The sequence below is a fragment of the Lathamus discolor genome, chromosome 6, assembly GCF_037157495.1.
Source record: "Lathamus discolor isolate bLatDis1 chromosome 6, bLatDis1.hap1, whole genome shotgun sequence".
In the NCBI taxonomy this organism is placed as follows: Eukaryota; Metazoa; Chordata; class Aves; order Psittaciformes; family Psittacidae; genus Lathamus; species Lathamus discolor.
In genome coordinates, this window is record NC_088889.1 from 48,433,582 (window position 1) to 48,455,356 (window position 21,775).

The 21,775-nt window shown below is 38.0% G+C and overlaps 1 protein-coding gene across 12 annotated transcripts in view; it reads left to right on the top strand.

The window, feature by feature from the left end:
* The window catches only part of GPHN (gephyrin), a 293,631-nt gene that overhangs the window by 68,551 nt on the left and 203,305 nt on the right, over window positions 1-21,775 (top strand). The window contains exon 1 of one of the 12 annotated variants that reach the window (XM_065686693.1): window positions 6,532-6,580. The exons of the other annotated variants lie outside the window; for them this stretch is intronic. Within the exon in view, the coding sequence (XP_065542765.1) occupies window position 6,580 (1 nt within the window). The 5' untranslated portion in view covers window positions 6,532-6,579. Of the gene's footprint in view, window positions 1-6,531; window positions 6,581-21,775 lie in introns of those variants that run through there. 12 annotated transcript variants of the gene reach the window in all.

The window sequence follows — 21,775 nt, forward strand, 5'->3', positions numbered from 1 at the left end:
TATTGCACAACAGGCTTTTTTTTTTCTTTTTTTCAAGTTTCTATCCTAGTGTAACTCAAAAAGATACATTTTGTCAAAAGTTAGAAAAATACGTTAATTTTGTCAAAATCAGATTTATTACAAACACCATTTCACTGGGAATTCAGAAAACAATAGCTTTAATTCACAGTATGAGCCTGTAAGTAAAGGACTTGTAGTGGCAATTATCTACCACTGCCATTAAAACAAAGGCATGTTTTGAACTTCTGTTGCTCTTGCATTTCCTTTACCCATAATGCATATTTGGATTGCTCAAAGTTTAGAATATACCTGAAGTTACGCACTATCTTCAACAGCAACTAAAAAAGCTGCATGCTGGAGTTAGAGGTTTTTTTTATGTGATGTCTTCTGCATTCAAACCCCATTCTTCTGAAAACAGTAAGACAGATGATAAATCATTTTAAATTAAGTGAATAATATAAGTTTATCAAATGTTGGATTGGTTTAGTTCTTTTTCTGGTTGTGTTACTACACTGAATGCTATACATTGAGTATTATACAATAAATGGAACTATTAGAATTTCCTCACTCATGTGAGTTCAAACTGCACAAACTGTGGCTTGGGTGTTGCTCTGAAGCAGGCTGCTTGCAGTGCGCATAGTCAAGATTTTGACTGGTTATTTGGGGAGTTGGTCCAAATGTACTTGTTCCTTCACTTCTTCATGATCCCCCTTAGGCAAGAAAGTACCAGAAGAAGAAGCACTTGAGAGTGTGCAGGGAGGGGACAGGAATGGAATTCCTCAAAGAAGCTTTCTGTGCTTTTTCCATAACAGATAGCCAGGACTGACTTTGCCTGCAGTATTTTGCAGGTTTTGGCTGACATTAATGTATGCCAATGGCTTAGACTTTGTATTCCATTCAGATTTTACCAGACAACTGTCAATGCAGTCAGAATCCTTTTTTGCTGATAGTTTATCCACTATTTTATTTTACATTTACACTTCACCCTTGTCATGGTTTTAACTCAGTCAGCCTCAGTGTCTCTCACTCACTCTCCCCACTTCGTCTCCCTAGCTCCCAGGGGGAATGGGGAGGAGAATCGAAAGAATGTAACTCCCACAGGTTGAGATAAGAACAGCCCAGTAACTAAGGTATAACACAAACCACTGCTGCTACCACCAATAATAATAATGATAATGGAAATAACAAGGAAGAGAATACAACTGCTCACCACCTGATGACTGATTCCCAGCCCAGCCTGAGCAGCGATATGGGCCTTCTGGGTAACTCCCCCCAGTTTCTATACTGGGCATGACGTGCTGTGGTATGGAATACCTCTTTGGCTAGTTTGGGTGAGGTGTCCTGTCTCTGCTTCCTCCCAGCTTCCCATGCCCCTGTTCACTGGCAGAGCATGAGACTGAAGAAGTCCTTGATCAGAATAAACATTACTCGGCAACAACTAAAAACATCGTTGTTATCAGCGCTGTTCCCAGGCTGACAGTCAAAAACACAGCACTGCACCAGCTACCAAGAAGGAGAAAAATGACTGCTACTGCTGAACCCAGGACAGCCCTAAATTGAGTTAACTTCCGCTTCTGAACCAGTCATATGCTATTTTAGTCATGCCTTAAGAAAAATTACATGTTATTACCATTAGTTCAGGCTTTGCCTGTGAGTTGTTCTGTCATTTAGGATTTTTAGTTGAGGACAATACCTGTTGCCTGGGTAAGAACAGACTGTGGTCACGCAGTGCTATGGTGGTGGATATACAATACACTAATGTGTATTCCATGATTCCAAATGAGAGATTGGAAACCTTCAGCCTCTTTTTTCCTTCCAAGTTCTAATAAATAAAGACTGTAAAATTAGAAGAGAAATACAATACAAGCATGCAACTTTTTCATTTCTACTTCATTGGTGAAGGTGTGTCTGTGTGAATTCTTAGTCCCTTTTTGAGTAGTCTTAAATATCAACCTGTAATAGTGGGTTTTGTGAGTCATCTTACAGCGAGAAATAAAGGAGTTACCATTGACTTCAATGGGATATTTCATGTAAATGAAGATTATAAGTGGTGTTGATCATGTACAGTATGAGTGAGGAAAACAGCTCAGATGTTATTTTAAGATGAGGAGCTTTAGAAGAGAGTTTTCTCTGCAAAAACAGCCTCTGGTGTTGATTTACCTACTTTTTACTACTTTCTCCTGCCTCTTCTCTATCTCCAGGAAGTTGTTTACTGCCACTGTTTTTCCTTTTGATTATTTATTGCCCCTTTTTACCAGTTTAAAAGATTTGGTTATTTTCCTTGAAATTTTATTCCAGTGCCTTTTGTGACACAGGTTGTAACCATAGCTCCTGTTGCAGATTTTACTTCTGTCAGGTTTGAATGTGCAATGTTAGTGTTGGCAGCTTAGTTTTTGAAGAGCCTGTAAATCCCAAAACTCTTATCTGAGATGTGCCCTTTAATTTTATAACTGTTGCTCTGGTGAAATGATACGTCTTCTGTGGTGTATTCCAGTTTTCTGCTACTATTAAATAAAGGTGCCGATTCCTCCCTTCCACCAATATTTTAGATTTTTTGCTGTAGTGCTAGGTGATTTGGATCTTCTGATGAGCATTCTGAAGTAAAGAACTATATTTGTAATCCCTAATTGTCTCCGATTAGTTTCAGAGGATTGAATAAACAACTTGATTTCAGGGCTTAACGCATCTTTCCGATTACTCTGAAGAGTAGCTGTTTGCAACATGTGGCTTTATGCGAGAACGGAATGCCTGTTGGAATTTGGATTGTGAAATCCTGGATTTACCCCAGAGACAGTGCAGGGTTCTCTCTGGATCTCAGGAAGAAAAGCCAGCCAACAAACAGCAGGCTGAAATACCCATTTTAATAAGAAAGAATAAAAAGAGGAATATAGATAATGATTAAATCTTACACCCCTTCAGAGGCTGGAACCTCATGTTCATGCAGCATCAGACTGAGTGGGTTTCCCAATGGTATGCTGTGCAGATGCTGTCTGTGGAGAGGTTTCTCTTCCTTCCTGTGGTACCTTTTATTTTGCGGTACCTTTTATTTTGTGCAATAAAACCCAGTAATTTCTCCTCTTCTGAGAGCCTGGGATGGTATCTCTCTTAGTGTCCACTGGTGCCACCTGGGGCATGCTAGCAGGTTCCCTTGCAGCAATACTTACGCTGACTTATGGGGCTTCTCAAGCTTTAACTAAGCGTGAAGCCCAAGAGAGTGTGTATGGCCAGCTTAAGATCCTTAAGTCCTCAAGGATGGTGTTTTCCACAAGGCATTCCACAAGATTGCATTAATGATACCTGGGCAAGTTAGATATTTGCCCTTGAAAAAGATTGCTTTGAAGCATTTTAGTAATGCAGTGAAGTCTGTGACGGACAGTCACTGTTTTCTATCTATTCTCTATACAATTCGCCAAATAAAAAATCAAAATCAGGGCCTTAACTGCTTGAAGGTGCTAGGTAGGAGTGAGTTAAGAATATCTGGCTTGTCAGCTGAAGTTTAGGGAGATTCTCTATGGTTGATAACTGATCCTCTGACATAGTGGAATGACGACAGCAAGGATTAAACATATTCGCACGCACAGGCTTTTCTCTGGTGCTTGTCCAAGACCCTGAAGCAGCATCTCAAACGACAGAGCAACAAAGATGAACACCTCCATTCTCAAAAATGCAGGAAGGTATTTTTCCTTCTTTTGCAATGAGGGATACAAGGAGCATGGCAGCCTTAAAAAATAGTTAAAAACCACATAACATATGCGGAGAAAAAAGGAAATGTGGATTAAAAGAGGAGGTAGTGAACGAGAAAGGGACCTGGGGGTCCTGGTGGATAGGAGGATGACCATGAGCCAGCAATGTGCTCTTGTGGCCAAGAAGGCAAATGGCATCTTAGGGTGCATTAGAAAGGGAGTGGTTAGTAGGTCAAGAGAGGTTCTCCTCCCCCTCTACTCAGCCTTGGTGAGGCCGCATCTGGAATATTGTGTCCAGTTCTGGGCCCCTCAATTCAAGAAGGACAGGGAATTGCTTGAAGGAGTCCAGCGCAGAGCCACAAAGATGATTAAGGGAGTGGAACATCTCCCTTATGAGGAGAGGCTGAGGGAGCTGGGTCTCTTTAGCTTGGAGAAGAGGAGACTGAGGGGTGACCTCATCAATGTTTACAAATATGTAAAGGGTAGGTGTCAGGATGATGGAGCTAGGCTTTTTTCAGTGATATCCAGTGATAGGACAAGGGGCAATGGGTGTAAACTGGAGCATAGGAAGTTCCACGTTAACATCAGGAAGAACTTCTTTACTGTAAGAGTGACAGAGCACTGGAACAGGTTGCCCAGGGGGGTTGTGGAGTCTCCTACACTGGAGATATTCAAGGCCCGCCTGGACAAGTTCCTGTGTGATGTACTGTAGGTTACCCTGCTCTTGCAGGGGGGTTGGACTAGATGATCTTTTTAGGTCCCTTCCAACCCTTGGGATTCTGTGATTCTGTGATTCTGTGAATCTAAAGCATGTTGCTTAATTGTGTTTTGGAAGGTGGCTAGGAGGTACAGTAATCGAGATGTTCTACAATGAGGATTTTTTTCTTTTCCCAAATTAGAGTTTGTACTCACTCCTCTCTTTTCCTTCTGTCTAAATGAGTGTTTTAATGGTTTCAGGCTTCCCAGGGTGTCTGGCATTGCAGCATGCTGCAGTCACCTTGCCTTTAGCCCTACAGGCTGAGGAGCCCTCCAAAAATAAATGGGAAAAGCCAGAAGCTGTCTCCTTGGCATAGCAGTTTCTTTTAGCTCTGCTTAACAGCAGAATTTTGTTGGGTTTGGTCTCAGAATGGTGTCTTTCCAGCTCTGTTTGCTGCTGTCTGCTTAGGGGCATGAGCCAGGATGCTGAGCACAGCTGTCTCCCACAGGACTGCCTTCCAATACCCACAACAGGAGCCTTTTAATTACTTGTCCTGTATAGTATTGGCTTTTCAACTAACCATAGCATCAAGAAATGTCGAAAGCATGGTAATTCTGATAAGTATTCTGAAGAAGCAAATCTGGTTTTTTTTTCTTATAGCTCTGTACTTAAAATAAAAACAAAGGAAACAGGCTGGTAGTTGGGAAACCCATAAAACTCTGAAAATACATAGGTGGATAGTAAGTAGAGGTGGTTTTCATTTTTTCCGAATGTAGATGTGCTACTGAAATCACAAGGCCGAGATAAACATATTCTTTGTTTCTACAAGGCGAAAAGAAATGCTTTGTTGCATAGCAAGATTCCTGAATGGGAAAAATATAGCATTTATTTAGGACTATGAAGCAGGTATCTGATTAGTGTCACTCTAATTCTGAATATTTGTACTGGATATATTTAAGTTCTTATTTGTATGCACACCTGAGTTGCTTTGCCCATACTTTAGTCTAGGTAGCTGATGTCGGTGTTCATATTCACTTCTAGAGCTGACCTTGGCAGACCTGTCAGCTCAGCTCAGCTGCATCACCACGTCAGTGGATCTCGCTGGTTTTTGGCAGAGGTCTGGTTTATGTCTGGCCAGCTCAAAGTATGAGTAAAGCATATTTGTATAGGTGTTCACATACGTTTGTTAACCTTTTCTATTTGATTTTTAAATTATCACTGGAGAGCTAGTTTAGTCCTTTGTGTACTGATTGAGAGCTACAGTGTGTATCGGTAAAAATGTAATCTTTTAGCTTGTCATTACCTGCTCAATTTTTAAATAGTAAAACTTCATCATAATCATAAGGGAGAGCCTCCTTCTTCTCTGTAGAGTATGTAATACTCTAGACGGTCAATGTCAGAAGACATATTTCAAAAAGTAAGTAGGCTTCATAACTTCCCTCTGCCTCACACAGAGCTTTGATTGTCTCTTTTCCAGGTTACAGGTTTGGTTTATTATTTACTGATCACAAACCTCAGATTGGTGATTTTGGACCTGTGTGCCAGAAGCTGTTTTCCATTTAGTCACCTAAATACATTTGTTTGGTTCAGTTTCTTACGTCTCTTCCATTCTGTACTGAAGTTATGTGAGATTTTGATTTTGCTTCTGTTCTTTTTAAAAAAAGAAAGAAAGAAACTAAGTAAGACTGTTTAGAGGACACCTGAAGATTTGTACAACTCCTCCTTACCCAAAGGTAAAATGGAAACACAGAAGCTGATGTCCTTAATATATGGAAATTACTGGCTGAGTGGCCAGGCCCCAGAGGGTAGTGATCAGTGGCATCAAGTCTTGCTGGAGGACAGTGACTAATGGTCAGTGACCCCAGGGGTCAGCACTGGGTCCAGTTCTGTTTAACATTGTCATCAATGATCCTGATGATGGCAATATGTTTGAAGATGACAGAAAACTGGGATGACTGGCTGGTATGTTAGAGAGTCCTGCTGCTATCTAGAATCACTTTAAAAGGCTGGAGAAATAAGCCAGCCAGCTTGTCCCTGAAATCAAGACCTACTGGTTTTGCATAAGAACCTTATTCATCCTAATATAATGCTTAAAATACTTCTCATTTCCACTTTACAGGTATGAACAAAGAAATTATTGTTAAGGTTACAGTAATAACCAACACAAAACAACAAAGATTGTTGTTTTTCCCAGGAAAAAGTAAGTTTGAATTAACAAAAATTTGAAATTACATTTATTGAGATATCCCGTACTGTAAAGCTGAAGCCATGGGTGCATCTTGAGGTGCATCTTGTATTTGGGAAGAAGAGGAAGTACTGCTGAGATGAGATTATTGAGATAGATTTTTTTTGACATTTAATTAATTTTCGTAGCTTTTACAAATTGTAAAGGTCTATATACAGATGTGACAGTAGGCCAAAAATTTGGTATTCTTTAAAAAGGTTCCATGTACAGTTTTGACTTTAGCAAGTTCTTAAAAATTTTGATATATAAATATTTATATAGAAGTGTTTTAAAGGAAATAGTCTACATTTTTGGACCCTAATTTTTACTTTCCCTGTTATTTCTAGTATCATAGAAAAAGTTTATGAAGTTTTCCAAAGTAGTGAGATTTTCTGTATGCTCATGTATGGGTATCTGTGTCTACAGAGAGTGGAAAAAAATTGACAAAACTTCTCTGCAAGTCACTAAAGTAACCAGAAATGTAATTCATCTTTTTTATTGTATATTCATAGTATCATAAGCTTGTCAGAAAGTGCATGTGGTAAAATAAGAACACTATATACCACTTTGCAGCCTGCCCTGCTCTGACTCCCTATATTGTTCTTGATTTCTGGGACTGCTCTTCTGTAGCCATCTGTTCACTTCCCAAAATAGCACTGCTTGTCTCTCAGTTTAGAACTTTCCTCATCACATTTTGACTTCCTTTTGAATGATACTTATTTTAATACTGTGGGGTTTTTGTTAATACATTACTGAATCTTCATACATTAAATAGTTCCAACATTAATGTTCATAATTATTGCCAACATGTTTTGGGATAGTGAACATTAGAAATAATTCGTGGTTTTCAGTGTTTTCTGTTTGCTTAATTGTTTCACATTGTTGTAAGTATTTCTTCATTTGGAACTAGTCAAATACTGATTTATAAGTACACTGGCAAGCTGAAAAGTGGTGACACATGATCACACAGTAGATAACTCCAGTTTCATCCTGTCTTTGCAGTGATTCGAGGCTATGTGTGTGTGTTGCTTGGTTGAGTAGCTCCTGAAAGACTAGAATGGATAAGAGCCTTATCTTGTAGGGGCACTGACTTTTCCTGTTCTTTATATCTGAATATCTCTGATGTCTCTAATTTTCTGTAATAACTTACAAGCTTTGACATTTCCAATTTTGTAAAATTCACTTGAAGTTGGTTGTCAGGCTAAAAAACAGTATTTGGGAGGAAACTTGAGGGAAGGGGAGAAGGGAGATGGGCACAGAGGTGGATGGACAGCATTTAAGTAATATCTGTAGGCGAAAGCAGTCATTTTTCCTGAAGAATTTAAAAACCATTGGGTTTAGTATGTATGTCTGGCAGTCACAGTTTTTCTGTCACAGCAATGCTGAAGGCTTTATGTACTTTCTGAATTTCTAAATGTTGACGCTTTTAAATTTAGTTTGTTGGTTATGTGTTTCATATTCATGGAACAATTCTTTGGAGGAGCAAAATGGCATTTCTCAATGAACTGGTGAAGTTGCAAATGTAAGCTTTAGTTGTTTAACAGTGATTATGTTGATAGTTTTAACTAAGGCATTACAATTTTTATTTTTTTTGAGGTACTTAGGAGCATTTTCTGTCTGAGTTTAAAGGTGATTACCTCTAATGAGTATCTAATGAGTGTATTAAAAGGATTAGGGCTCTCTGCACACATACTTGTAGGGGTTTTTTTTTGTTTTTTTGGTGGGGGGGAGAGAGTTAATTATTGTTTTCATAGCATCAACAAGGTTGGAAAAGACCTTTAAGATCTTCAAGTCCGACCATTACCCCAGGACTGCCAAGACCACCACTAACCCCGTATCACTGAGGGCCTCTTCTGCACAGTGGACACTTCCAGGTGTTGTTATTGTTTCCTTCAAACCTATATTTCTCAAGACTACAGGGGAAAGCCCAAATTAAGTCCAGCATTTAATGGAATGATGAAAAGCACTATTCTGCACCACTGCCATTTAAATGTTGGGGTTTTTCATCCCCCCACCCAAGTTGTAATGCCAGCTTATCTGATTAGATAGAATTCCGTAGACCTTCCGTGCCAGCACAGGTAAGAACAAATGTGGGGAAGAAATACTATGTTGTTCAGATTTCAGATTTTTCAAGACAAAATGAGAAAGGAGAAAGAATTTAATTGCTGTTAAGTATAACTGAATACAGAAATTCTGCAGAGCAGTCTGTTGGCTCCCATAAATCCATTCAAAATGTTTATATTGAGAACTAATGAGCAGTGTTTTGTAAACAAGCACATGTCCTAAAACTGTGTCAGCCAGAATTACTGGTAGCAGCTGATGCTGCTCACGGAGTCACAGAAAGCCTGAGATTGGAAAGGACCTCTGGAGGTCATCTTGTTCAGCTCCTCTGTCTCCTGACCCGTCTCCCTCAGATGCCATACCTACCTTATTTTGTGCTAGTCTGTCCTTGTTGAGTGGCTCCATGATATAATCACATGTGAGGTGGCCTGTAAAGCAATGAGGCAGTCGCTCTGCAGGGATACTCAAATTTAGCAAAATTTGAAGAGTTTTGGTATTTGTATGGAACTCTGAAATTTTAAAACGTTGTAGCTGATTCTAAGAAAGTATCAGAAGACTTAAAAATGCTTCAATTAGGATAATATTTAACTAGTAGAAAGAGATGGAGCTTTCACATGGGGCAGATTATTTTATAGCCTCATCCTGCACCTTTTTCTCCATTGTCTCACACTATCTACTGCCGGAAACAGGGTATTACCTAGATATGTCACCAGTGAGAGCCACCATACTAATATTTTTATGAATTTTCAAACTTCAGAATTGATATAAATTTTGTGTGCTCTTGCATGGTTAAAGCAAATAAAGATTTTACTGGTGAGGGAGAAGGGATAGCTCAACTAAAATGACTGTAGTCCATCACCATCTTAACCCCCAGTATCTTTCATCATCCTTTTTGATCCTAAACACTTCTCTATTCTCAGTGGAGTGCTGTCTTTTTTTAGGTGCTTCATTACATGTGCTACATGTATCAGCTGATGGTCCTGCTGGTCACCTCTCTGTGGTTTATCAACTTTCAGAGCAGGGAAACCCTAAATCCCTCATGGGTTAGGGTACGGCAAATAGGCTTCAACAGATAACACAAAGCACACCAAAATACAGGCCATAAAACGCATCTTTGTTGACAACATTGTTGTTTTTGTAGTGAAAAAGCCCTCATTGTGACATGGTTAACATCTGACTATGATTTACTGTTTGTTGCATTTAAAACTATTTTGCACGGTGAAGAGTGGAAGTGCTATCTTTCTGCCTGGTGAAATGTTAGCAAATGAACTGGCTGCGCCACAAAGTGCTGTTTCTTCACAACAAAATAACTTCAAATATTTATGATCTTTGCAAGCTAAGGAGTAGCAGTAGAGTGTATGTCCTGCTGTGCAGGAAGATTTTAGATACTCCTTTAAAACATATCCCAGCCTGATTCTGCCTCTTCAGAGGAGAGTATTTTATAGCCCTGCCTATGCTGATTGGGTTTTTTTCAGTAAAAAATATCTTGGTGTTTGATAATCTTTCCAGTGGTGGGTAGTCCAGTCACTAGAGAATTCTCAACCATCCTGAATTTTCTGTCGCTGTGCAAGAGTTTTTGATTAGTAATTATTTTAAATAAATGTACTGACTAAGATGCAAAGTACATTAAGGATGTTTTCTTATGTATTCTAATGAAAGTGCTGCTATTTATAGAATCTTAATTTATGTAGCATGTTATCATGCATCTGTTCTTAACATCTGGCAATATTTCCATATTTTCATTCTGTAGGCCCTCCTGCTTAGTTTGTGACACTATAGTCATATAAAATGTAATGGTTGCCTAAAAACAGCAACCCTGAAAGGAACGCAGTGCTTCTGCTGGCAAGCAGGTCTTACAAATTATTTTAATAGGACATTCATTTGAGTTTTCAGCTTGCTGCTTCTCATCCAGAATGTAACTAGGAGGCTACTGATGTTAATGGCATCTACTGTCAATGGTCTTTTCTCTGTTTTGGAAGCCAAGTTTTTACATTAAAGCCATGATAAGTAAAATTTTAAAATGTAAAACAGAAGCCTTTTTATAGACTCACAGAGTAATTTAGGTTGGAAGGGGAGCTGTGAAGGTCAACTAAGCCAGTCTCCAGTACAAAGCAAGTTTAATAAGATCAGCTTGTTCAGGGGAACCTTCAGAGTCTTGAATACTTCCAAAGATGGAGAGTGCACAACCTTGCTGGGCAGCTTTTTCAACCAAAACTAATTTTATACATGTGTGTATGTGTGTGTATGTGAAATATATACACACAAAATTTTATGGATATATAAAATGCATGTTTTATATATTTGCACATATGAAATTTATACGTATATGATTATATATATAAATCATATGTGTGCATGTAATCTCCGTGTAAAGAAAAAAGAATAGAATACAAAGGTCTTTCTTTGGAAAAGTCAGTATTTTGTGAAAAAAGTTAAATTAGGATTTATTTACAAATCTGAACTATAATCACTATTTTAGGTTCTCTGCAATCAACAGTGCCAGAAAAATCCCCAATGATGACAAGTATTAATTCTCATTTGATGAGAAGAGAATGAGAATCATTTGCAAAAAATTAGCACAATTGATTTACAATATCTGTTCTAATATCTTAATATACATCTGTAAATACACGCAAGTCATTAGTGGAGTTTGGGAAAACTGCATACCAAACAGGCATACCTATAAATCTGATTTTTTTTTTTTCCCTTTTAATAGTACTCTGTACAAGGAGAGGAATTCCAGAACGAAGTACTAAATTGTGTGATGCATTCAGTTTCCCATTCACTCAACAGCTCATTTAAATGGGAATTTTTGGATATTATAGATCTTAGAACACCTGTAAAAAGAAAAAGCTTGGCAGAGAAGTGTTTCCTTCTTTCCCAATTAAAATAACATTGATACCTATTCCTATATTTATCTTCAAAAGCCTGGTTTAAAACAGCACAGCTCAAGTGCTTCACTAAGAACAAAAGTATTTCTGTAATGACAAAATTTTCAATGGCATATAACATTTGCATCTATTTTTGTTGGTCATTTGTGAACCGTGAGGATCACTAATGATGCAGTGCATGATCATCATCATATCATTCTCATCCTCCTCATCATTGTTGGTTGAAGAGGGAGGACTTGGAGCAAATAAGGTAAACATTATGACTTGGAGTTTCAGGAGAGCCACAAGAGCAGTTTACTGTTGATAGGGCTGTAGTAGTGGCAGGAAATGAGCCCAGGCCATGGATCATAACCTATTTAGCCTTTTTGAGACACACACACACATACACAGCCTGAGACTGAATGTCAGAGCCTGTAGTGCCAAGTGCTGTAGAGTGCCAGCAGGCAGAGAGACTAAAGCTGGTGACTCAGGCAGGAGAGGTCTGCAATTGCCAGGGAATACCATCTCTGTGGGCTCTGTCAGTGGGAAACTCTCAATATTCTGCTGTTCTGTTTATCTCATTTCCAGGACTTGCCTTGGCTGGGTACTTAGGGCAGAAGCTGGAAAAAGAGAGCCCTTGGCAGGATGCTTCATGTTTCCATGTTACAAAGTGGTGACCTCTCGGTTTCTTTTGAGCTGCAGGAAATTTAAATGGAGAGGTACAAGTGTTCAAATGGGGTGTCATTCTCCTACAGATGCCAGAATTTCTTAGTAGGGTCATGACAGCTGATTGATTGATTTGATTCATTGCCTATATAAGCAAACATATGAGAGATGACAGGCTATATAGGTTTCAAAGATTTGTCCCATTTTGCTGCTTGCTGTAGGCTTAAATATTGTTAAAGATTTGGAATTAGCCAAGAGAGGGAATTAATAGTGAAGAATAAACAGTCAAATATCAGTGTGACAAGATTATCTCCAGAGGATATATTTTGTTTCTGTTCAGAGGAAAAAAAGATGATGTATTCACATTAAACAAATAGGGACAGCAGTAAGATGACAACCTTTGTACCTTGCAAAGGTGTTTAGGAATAGAAATGACTGTGTCTCTGAAGGACTAAGGTGACGTGTGCAACATCTCTGTGACAAAAACTATGTGTAGGTAGCTAAAACAAACAGGAGAAATAATCTAAGCTACTTACTGCATCAGTAATTTTAATGTTGTTGTAACTAATAAGGAATACAATTTTAAGCATGGCTAAAATTCAGTGACTCAAAAAGTATAGAGTACAGAGAGAAAGTTAGGAGTGAATATGCTTGAAGACATGGAGGAACATTCATAGGAGGTAAAATTGGACTAGAGTTCTCTGGGCTCCTGTCAGCTGAGGGTTGTACGGGGCTAGAAAGCACTCCTATTTACTGTCTCACACACTGGCCTGAAGACCTACAGTTAAAATACACAAATTTTGAACTAATAAAATATTTTTATTATAGTTCATGGTTTGTCAGTTAAAATTGTTGTTTTAAAATACTTGATTGTAAGAGCATAGCAAGATTCCAGAAAGGGAATGAACAGCAAACTGAAATAATGCTGGTATTTTCCCCCTGTAATCAGGACCTGAAATCAAGGACTGGGAATCAAGACTCCATAGTCATTTAGTTAAATTCCATATACTCCATTGAGACTCCATAGGCGTTTAGTTGTTAACTGAATTTCTTGGCCTGGAAAAGTGAAAACTGATGTTCATGACATCTTGAAAGGTACTTCTACAACTTCAGAATAGCCATCAGGCAGAATCGCATAGCCTTTTCCTGCCAATATGTCTTTTTATTTCTGAAACAGGATAATCTCCCAATAGTGGCATTAGAGTGTATAAAGTCAGTGAAGGTTTACCAGGATTTAATACATGTGCCTCAGTGCTAGTCCTGCTGTATCCAGGCTGGTGTTGTTGGTGCTAATGTGGCATCTCTGCTTTATGGGACTCCATTTATCTTTCCTGATGCCAGCATTGCTGTTGCGCTGCCTTGAGCAGCTTCTGCAGTTTTCCAGCTTGTTCCTCTAGCTGTTGATTTTCATTTTTTTTTTTTTTCTCTGCTGATGAACTGTAGCTGCTACAGTAGTTATGATCACAAAACCCAGCAAGATTGCTAGAGGTCTGGAGAGCAGGCATCAATAAACCAGTATCTGGATCGGCAAATCTTGGACTACAAATCTGGCATCTGTTTGAGACAAATGAAAAGTAGTTGATGGAGATGGTGGTATAACGGGAGCTGCTGGTGATGATGGTAAATGCTGCAACTCAGTTGAACAATGCAGCTCAGGTACACAATTGTGAAGCTTACTACTGCTACAATTTCATAGCAGGTTTTTAGTGTCCATATTTTTATTTTCTGCCTGTCAGGTTTGGTGGAGCATATATTTCAAGTGATAGCTGAAGTATGACTTCTAGTACTCTGGGATCATTTCAGATTGTGATTTTAATAATTAGTTGTATGAGTGATGGGTGGTAAAGCTATAAGCATTCAGATTTTTAACTGATGTTCAGATAGCTAACTGAGATATTTGGCTCAGTTCCAATTAGTTAAAGCTTTTCCAGGATCTTCCCAGTTGCAAGAAATTACAAGAGACATTGGTTTACATTTTCAGAGTTGATTCGGAACTCTTAGGAACAGATGTGGAAACAGAAGAATAATGGGATGAAGGAATCAATGTGAGTTCTAGGAACCAGTTCACTGAAACACCGTCAGCTCCAGATCGTATCGTATAGGCACATCTTACACATTTAACATTAGAATAAGCAAAACATTGGGAAAAAGTTAAAAATCTTTAATTTTCTTTGAGTTGGAGATTGGAGGTAAGGAATAAATCTTTGTTTCTCTTAGAGTTCTTTGTTTCATAAAAGATAGGCTTTCTGGTGAGAGGCTTGTCCATCCTGTGGCACCTGAGTGGAACTTGTGCTACTGGGATCTTCTCCACTGCCACCGGTAAAGACAAGTGAACTAACTATAAACAGTATTTAAAATCCTGGTTTTTAGAAACTGCGCTTTCCTCTCTAAGGTTTGCTAGAGGTAGTTGTTCAGCTTAGTGTTGTGCAAAGACTTGAGGTACGTTACTTGATCACTGTAAAGAAACACAGCTTCTCACTGCTTGTTGTAATTGCAGAGCCTTGGGAAGCCAGCAAAAATCTGAAATGAGGTGACTAGATCAGCTTTGTGTGGATGTGGCTGTATTTCTTCCAAGAGCTTGAGGGTACTTCACATGCCTTTACACTGCTGCATATCTGACGTAATAAACCCTGCTCTGGCTGAGTTGGTGCCATGTTAAGTCAGCTTAGGTATATCTGTCTTGGTATTTCCTGACTTGACTTATATAGTGGCATTAGGGTGTATAAAGTCAGTGAAGGTTTATCAGGATTTAATATGTGCCTCAGTGCTAGTCCTGCTGGTGCTGTTGGTGCTAATGTGGCATCTCTGCCTTATGGGTCTAGATTTAGCAGGGCTCATCAGGTCAAACTGATGACAAACTCTTGACAATTAATTAAGTTCATGTGCTGAGCTGCATCTAGGCAAGTAAGACCTACCAGCGAGCGATAGCCTGGTTTGAACCCAGTGAAACCAAATGGGCTGTGTTGTTTGGTGCATTATGTTACATGCGCAATAATAACTGTCTGTGGATGTTTGTTCCTCCATTATCCAAGGTATTCTTCTGCTTTTGATAATGGAAAGTTGGTTGTAAGAAGAAACTGATATGGTAGTAGTTGCTTTCTAAACAAGCTGTAGGATTTATATTTAATGAACCCTGTTTTTCTTGACCACTTCTTTTCTTTTTTTCTTCCAGTTAGAGTTGAAAAATTCTCCTTAAAGTGTTTCTATTTTGAAACAATGTGGTTTATACTACGCTGGTTTTGAGGAAGTTTAAGAGTACTAGTACAAAAGATACCTAAAGAAAATCATGTTTCAGACAGAGGAATTGTCCTGGTTTTGAGGTTCTTTGCAGGCACTTTTGCTAATACTGTTTTTTCTACTTCCATAAGGAATTTGCCATAAACTATCAAGAATTCACATTCAGTGAATTGAAATTTGTAAACATATGGATATAATTTACTTAATAAAAACTAGATTTAAGGTGAAGTAGTTAATGTAAAATAGATTAATACTCTTTAGATTATAATGTATATATAGTAAATATGTGAGCATTTTTATTTGATTTTATTTTTAACCCATCTTCATTTTACATTGTTAAATTGTATTGATTTGTTTAAAGGTTTAGTCTTCTAATGATTAAAGTTTAAAGGTTCTTTTGCTTCAATGGACATCCTTATACCCAATAAAGGGATGGCTACAACTGAATTTTAGTCTTGACATCTTTTCATCATCTCTGCTACTAGAAGATAAAATTGCTTTTTATAGCACAGTATAGAGCTTGCAGGGCTTCAGTTCTGAGCTTTGCATATAAAGAGCTGTGCTAGATAAATTCTTATTGTGTACTTGCTTACAGGAGACTCTTCTATCCCAAGTGATTATAATCATGCAAACCAGAAGGGGCAGGTACACCAGACTGGGCCCATGTGCTAATTTTGCCTAGAAAATAAAGGGGAATGGAGGATTTAGTTTGTTTGGGTGGGGTTTTTTTTGGTTGTGTGTTTTTGGGTTTTTTTTTGTTTAGTTGGTTTTGTTTTGTTTCTGTGTTTTTTTTTTTTTTTTGTGGATTTTGCTTTCATGTCTTTTGGGGTTTTTTTTGGGGGGGTTGTGTGTTTGTTGTGGGGGTTTTTTGTTTGGGTTTTTTTTTTTTTTTGGTCTTTGTTTTTTTTTGTTTCTGTTTTTATTTCTTCAAGTCCTTGCCCATGGTGAAGTTGTTTGTGTACAGTAGATGTTTATGTCCTGGCTGGCATTATTTTGCTGTGAATGCACCTTCAGACTCTGAAATCTTGCAGCTGCATAGGGCTTGGTTTTCACCGGGATTTCTGCAGTGTTATTAGCTCATTAACACATTTGGTATTGTCAGCACTGCTTCCCCCTCTTTTCTGTTACCTTCAGCTTGTGTCACTCTCTTGCTGTGTATGAGCTTTATTTGATTTCACTCGAACTTGGAAGGTGAACCCAAAAACTCAGTAAGACATCTGGCTTTGTAGTCTGATCCTGGATCTCCTCCAGCTCCATGCCTTGTCTTTGTGCTTCCCTTGCCCATTCTTGTAGTCTGAAATCCATAGTGTTCTTCCATGGAAGTCATGTAATGTGTGGTTGTAGGTCTGGATTCAGGAGAGGCATCTTCTCCAACCATGGATACAATGACTAGGGAATCCTCAAGTTTGGAGTTGTTGCCTTCTGCTATGATAGAGTTTTAGGTACTTCATGTGCTAAACAATAAGGTGAATAACATCAAACAACGTAGCTTGTTCTCCCCGTCCTTTTTTACTATGTGCTCTTTGAAGAGAGTTTGGCGGACTCTGTTGAACTGTGCGGAAAATACCTTGAGCTCCTTGAGGATGACAAGTTATCTGGTGTCTGGGGCTCTAGAAGATGTGAGCAGAGGGAAGACAGGACCCTGAGAGCTTGGTGTCTGTGGGTTGATCCTGGAGGATTATCTAAGTATCAGCAGGTCTGTATGCATTTGGCTGTGCAGCAATGCAAAGAGGGGTGTTGCTGCATGCCATAACGTAAAGTGTTCTTTCTGTGCTTAAATCCTGCCATTAATAGATGATGCAAACCTGGTCTTACAGGTCCATAATGTGATGTTTGTATTTTGGGCGCAGAGGAAGTGAGGAGGTCACGGTAATACATTACATAAGAAATGCAGTGTTTATAGATAGAATGTGTCATTAGGAAAATTGAGTATAGTTTTTCTTGTGATGTTTGTGTTTCTCAATCAAGCTGGCAGATGTGAAATGTGCTAGCATCTAGCGTAGGCATACTTTGTCATATTGAAAAGTGCATCGAGCTGAGATTGATTGTAGACTTGATTAGTGTACATTACAACCAAGAATCCATGTAAGCAGTTAAACTGGGTCTGTATAAATGCGGTGAGTTGTTTCAGATGTTGTTAGCTAAGAAACCAAACATGTTCTGTTCCTGAACTAATAAAATACAAGAAAACTAAGATTAGGGATATAAGAATATTGGGGTTTTTTTACAGTAATAGAAGAGACTCTCAGACAACCCCTAAAGAAATAAGTAAAGCTGAAAATCAAGAGCTCCTTGTAAAGACTGCACTTTAGAAGAATGCTTTTTGGTATCTGGTACAGCTGTTCTAACTTGTGATAGAAATAACTTTGGAGAAGTCTAAAAGGAGGTACTGCTCTTTGAAAGTAATTAGCTTCTTCTGTTGTTTTAACTCTCCTTTTCCCTTCTCTTAGATCTGCTTACCTTTTATGCTTCTTGTTCACATCCTAGAATTTTTTACAGTTATACAAAGAAAAGAGGTACAACAAAAACTTCTTACTGTAAATATTTGTTGTGAAAAAAACCCAAAATGCTAACGTATTTATTTTAAATTTAAAGTAACGAGCCTAAGGGAAACATTCCATCAAACATTTAGTATTTTTAGCTTTGAGGAATTTAATTTTTTATTGGGTACAAACTAGTAGAAGTATTGATAATGTTACATCTCCGAAGATCTGAATGTCTTTAATGGCTTGATGTTTTTCTTCTGAAGTTCACCTGGTGACTGCAGGGATCACACTGACAGTGTGATTGAGTTAAAACTGAAGCTTGATAGAATATTAGATTAAAACCCAGTACAGAATTTGTAGCCTATGGCCACACAAACATTGTAAATATTTAAAAGATAAATCATTTGAAAGAGGCACAATTAGACTAATGGATACCCAGAAAAATGGATACATAGAGAAAAACGGCTCATTTAGTTGCTGTTAGAAAATGTGAGAAGCCTGGGGGAGGGGAGCTTAGAAGTTCATAGACTTCAGAGAAGCTCTAACATCAGTTTTGCAGGATTAGCAACTGTGGCACAGGCAGCCTCCTGTGTTCGGGAACAACACAAGAAAAACTATACTCCCATTTTCCTAATGACACATTCTATCTATTGAGAAACAGCGTGTGCACAGTTTTTGCCTTCATTGTTTTTACAGACAGATTATTTGTGAGGTTTCACCCCTGTAGCTCTCAGAAAATTTCCTCTCTATTTCTTATTTCTCACAGTTACTTTTCTTTTGCAGCACTATTCGTTATCTCTTCTCCCTCTGATTGTTTTGCTGGTGTATTTATATAAACAAACCAGCAGCAACCACCTAATTCTTTCTCTCTGCTAAGCTAATCAAGAAAGCTCTTTTCACTCCTCTGAGATGTCTTTTGGTTATCATTGCAGTAGCCTTCCATTGCATCTGGCTTACAGGTGGCATTACTGTTTCCCTGTATTTTCTGGAAAAAATTATAGATTCACATGTCTGACTTGTATTTCTGGGTTATGATCACCTTGTTTTTCACTAGATCACCTGAACCTTTCTCTTACCCTGTTTTTTCCAGTAGATTAGCTCCTTTTTGTATAGTAGTACTTCTTTGTCAGACTTGAAGGATACCATTCTGGCAATTATGTGGCACTTCATATAAAAGGGAGGGGAGAGAAGACTTGCTCTGCTCTGAGATCCAGTAAAGCACAGTTTGAAGAGCTTGGTATGGGACATTAATGAAGGTGAATGTTAAATTTTGTTGTCTTGAAAAAATATAGTTAGAATTTCCCTATATCTAAATGTATAAGAAAAACTGCGTGAAAAACAAAGCAGATGATGCAAACATTCATCTGGTGTGAGGGGCTGATATACTGAGAGAATCAAACGATAATCACTGCAGTGATTATATAAGATATACAATCACTACAATCACTGCAGTCTTGTGTTTAAAATCTATGAAGTTGTCTGCTATGTTAGCCTTTGCCTGGTTGTAAGAAATAGGGACAAATACATTGTGCTGGTGGTTACTTATGTGGCAGAGAAAGCGCAAGAATGTTCTTGCTGGTTGTGTGAAAAAGAGGCTACTTATGGGATTTTGGTGAGTTGAAATAATCAGAATAAAATAAATGTGTTCTTGTTCTTGTCTGCTGAGAATTCATATTTGGGAGTGAATTATAATACATGAATTGAAACTACAGCTAATCTGTAGCACTACTGTGACTAGCTCTGAATGCCCAATGAAAACAGATTTTACTAAGGAAGTTGAAGTTACTGGCTTGCTCTTTTATTTCAGATAGGTCTCTCAACAGTGTGCTTTCTTTGATCATCAGGCTTCATCTTTTCTTCATTTGGTTTCCTATCAGATTTTTACATTACTTCTTACAATAAAAATTCCCCCCGGTGGATACATTCTGTAACTTGTTCCAAGGTCTTGTGCCTCAGGCTTTGTACTTCTGGTTACAAACTTGACAAAGATAAAAGAGAAAACGAGCTCAAACAGTGAAGTGATCAGGACCCTCTTAGCTACTTTCACTTCTCTGGAACTGTTGCTGTTCATGATATGTTTTTTTGGCAGTAGAAATTAAGTGGTTATGTAAATGGAAAGGATACAACACTGACTTAAAAAGGCCCTGGTTATTTTTGGAATGCAATTTTCTCATGGGGTAAAAAAACCCCATTTGCCTCTGGACTTAAATGAAAAGTATTGACTATCTCTGATATGGCATATCCTGTACATATTGATTTCACCAGCACGTTTTGAAATTGTTAGTCTTACTTTTTACTAATTTAATAAGTTTTATACTTAAAAAAGAAAAATTGAATCTATATAAAAGAGGCTCCTTTCTTTGTGTGGCTATTTTAGCACTTTTGATGATCCATTTACATAAAGTGTTTGTTACCTTTTTTGCATAGCTCTCATGTTGGAGTATGTGAACCTGTGGAGTGGGTGATATGTTTTCTGTTGCCTGACCCTGCTCACACCTAAGAAAATATGTTTATTTATGTGATGCAAATACTACTGTGCTTTAACTCAATTTTTAAAATCAGTTCCACTGTGACATGTTTGCCCAGACATTGCACAGCTTATTAGTAACTATGTTCAGGTGCAGCAACTACTTTTGTCATTAAATAACTCTGAGTTAAAAGTGAAAGTGTTGCCATTTTAGGATTCTTATGCCCATTTCTAGCATAATGAAGTTTAAAATGGAAATGAAAAGGGAAGGAAATTTGAAATTTGGTGTGCATCGATGCCTTGTGATTTTGAAAATGGTTATTAGATTATTTGCCGGGGGAAAAAACAGCTTCAATGATCAAAAGATAGGCAGTGTCATCCTTCAGTTTGAATTGGTCTTTCAGGTCATCTTTTTTAAACCTGTTTATCCCACATATGGAAAAAGTGATAACAGGATAATCAGAAAGTAATGGCAATGTAAAAAAAGAGAATTTTTAAGGATATATCTATAAATTAATTAATTTTTTTTTTAGGCTATATCTATAAAGTAAGTAAAAATTAGCAGCCAGGTAGAGGAAACTCAGATTATAACCACTACTCAGGAGAAGGCAGATTGATATTGGCTGGTGTTTTCACATGCATGGCTTTTATTAGCTTTAGCTCTCTTCCTTGTGTGGGTATCAAAGGGAATCTGGATCTATTATGGTGATAGCAAATGGCATTTAGAGCACAAGTTCTTGGGAAACCAGCCTACATTATTTCTGCTACTCGCAGGCAACATATTTTCTTAGCAGTTATAAGCGTTTGCAATTTGCATGCAGACTAGTAGTTCTTTTTATTCTGTAAATATGTTAGAGACATTTGTGTGCAGATATGCAAATAGTAGAAGTGCTCTTCTAATTAATTTGCTGTCTTCTGTAATAGATCTGGTGGAGGTGCTACAAAATTTCTGTAATGTGCCATCTGTTTTATGTATGTTTTCTGGTTGACAGGCAGTCACTAGAAAAATATGGCAGTAGCAGAGAAAAGAGGCAGGATATTTATCTCTAATGTTACTGTTCATGGGACCCGCAAAATGCTGTAAAAACATTTTAATAGTAAGAGAATCAATCTTTACATTCTGGTACTATTCCAGTCTTTTGCCTACTCTAAAGCATGCATACAGGACAGGGTACAGAGCTGTGCCAGACCAGTACTTTCTGGAACATCCCATGTGTATTAAATACTTCTTGGTTTTTATCAGCTACTGAATGAATCTGGTATAAAAACCTAAATGTATAAATGATCCTATAAAAAGACGGGTAATGAAGAGAAACCTGCTATGGAATGTCTGCCATAAATACTATAGACAGATGAAGAAGTCCTAGGAAAAATAACTGAATTT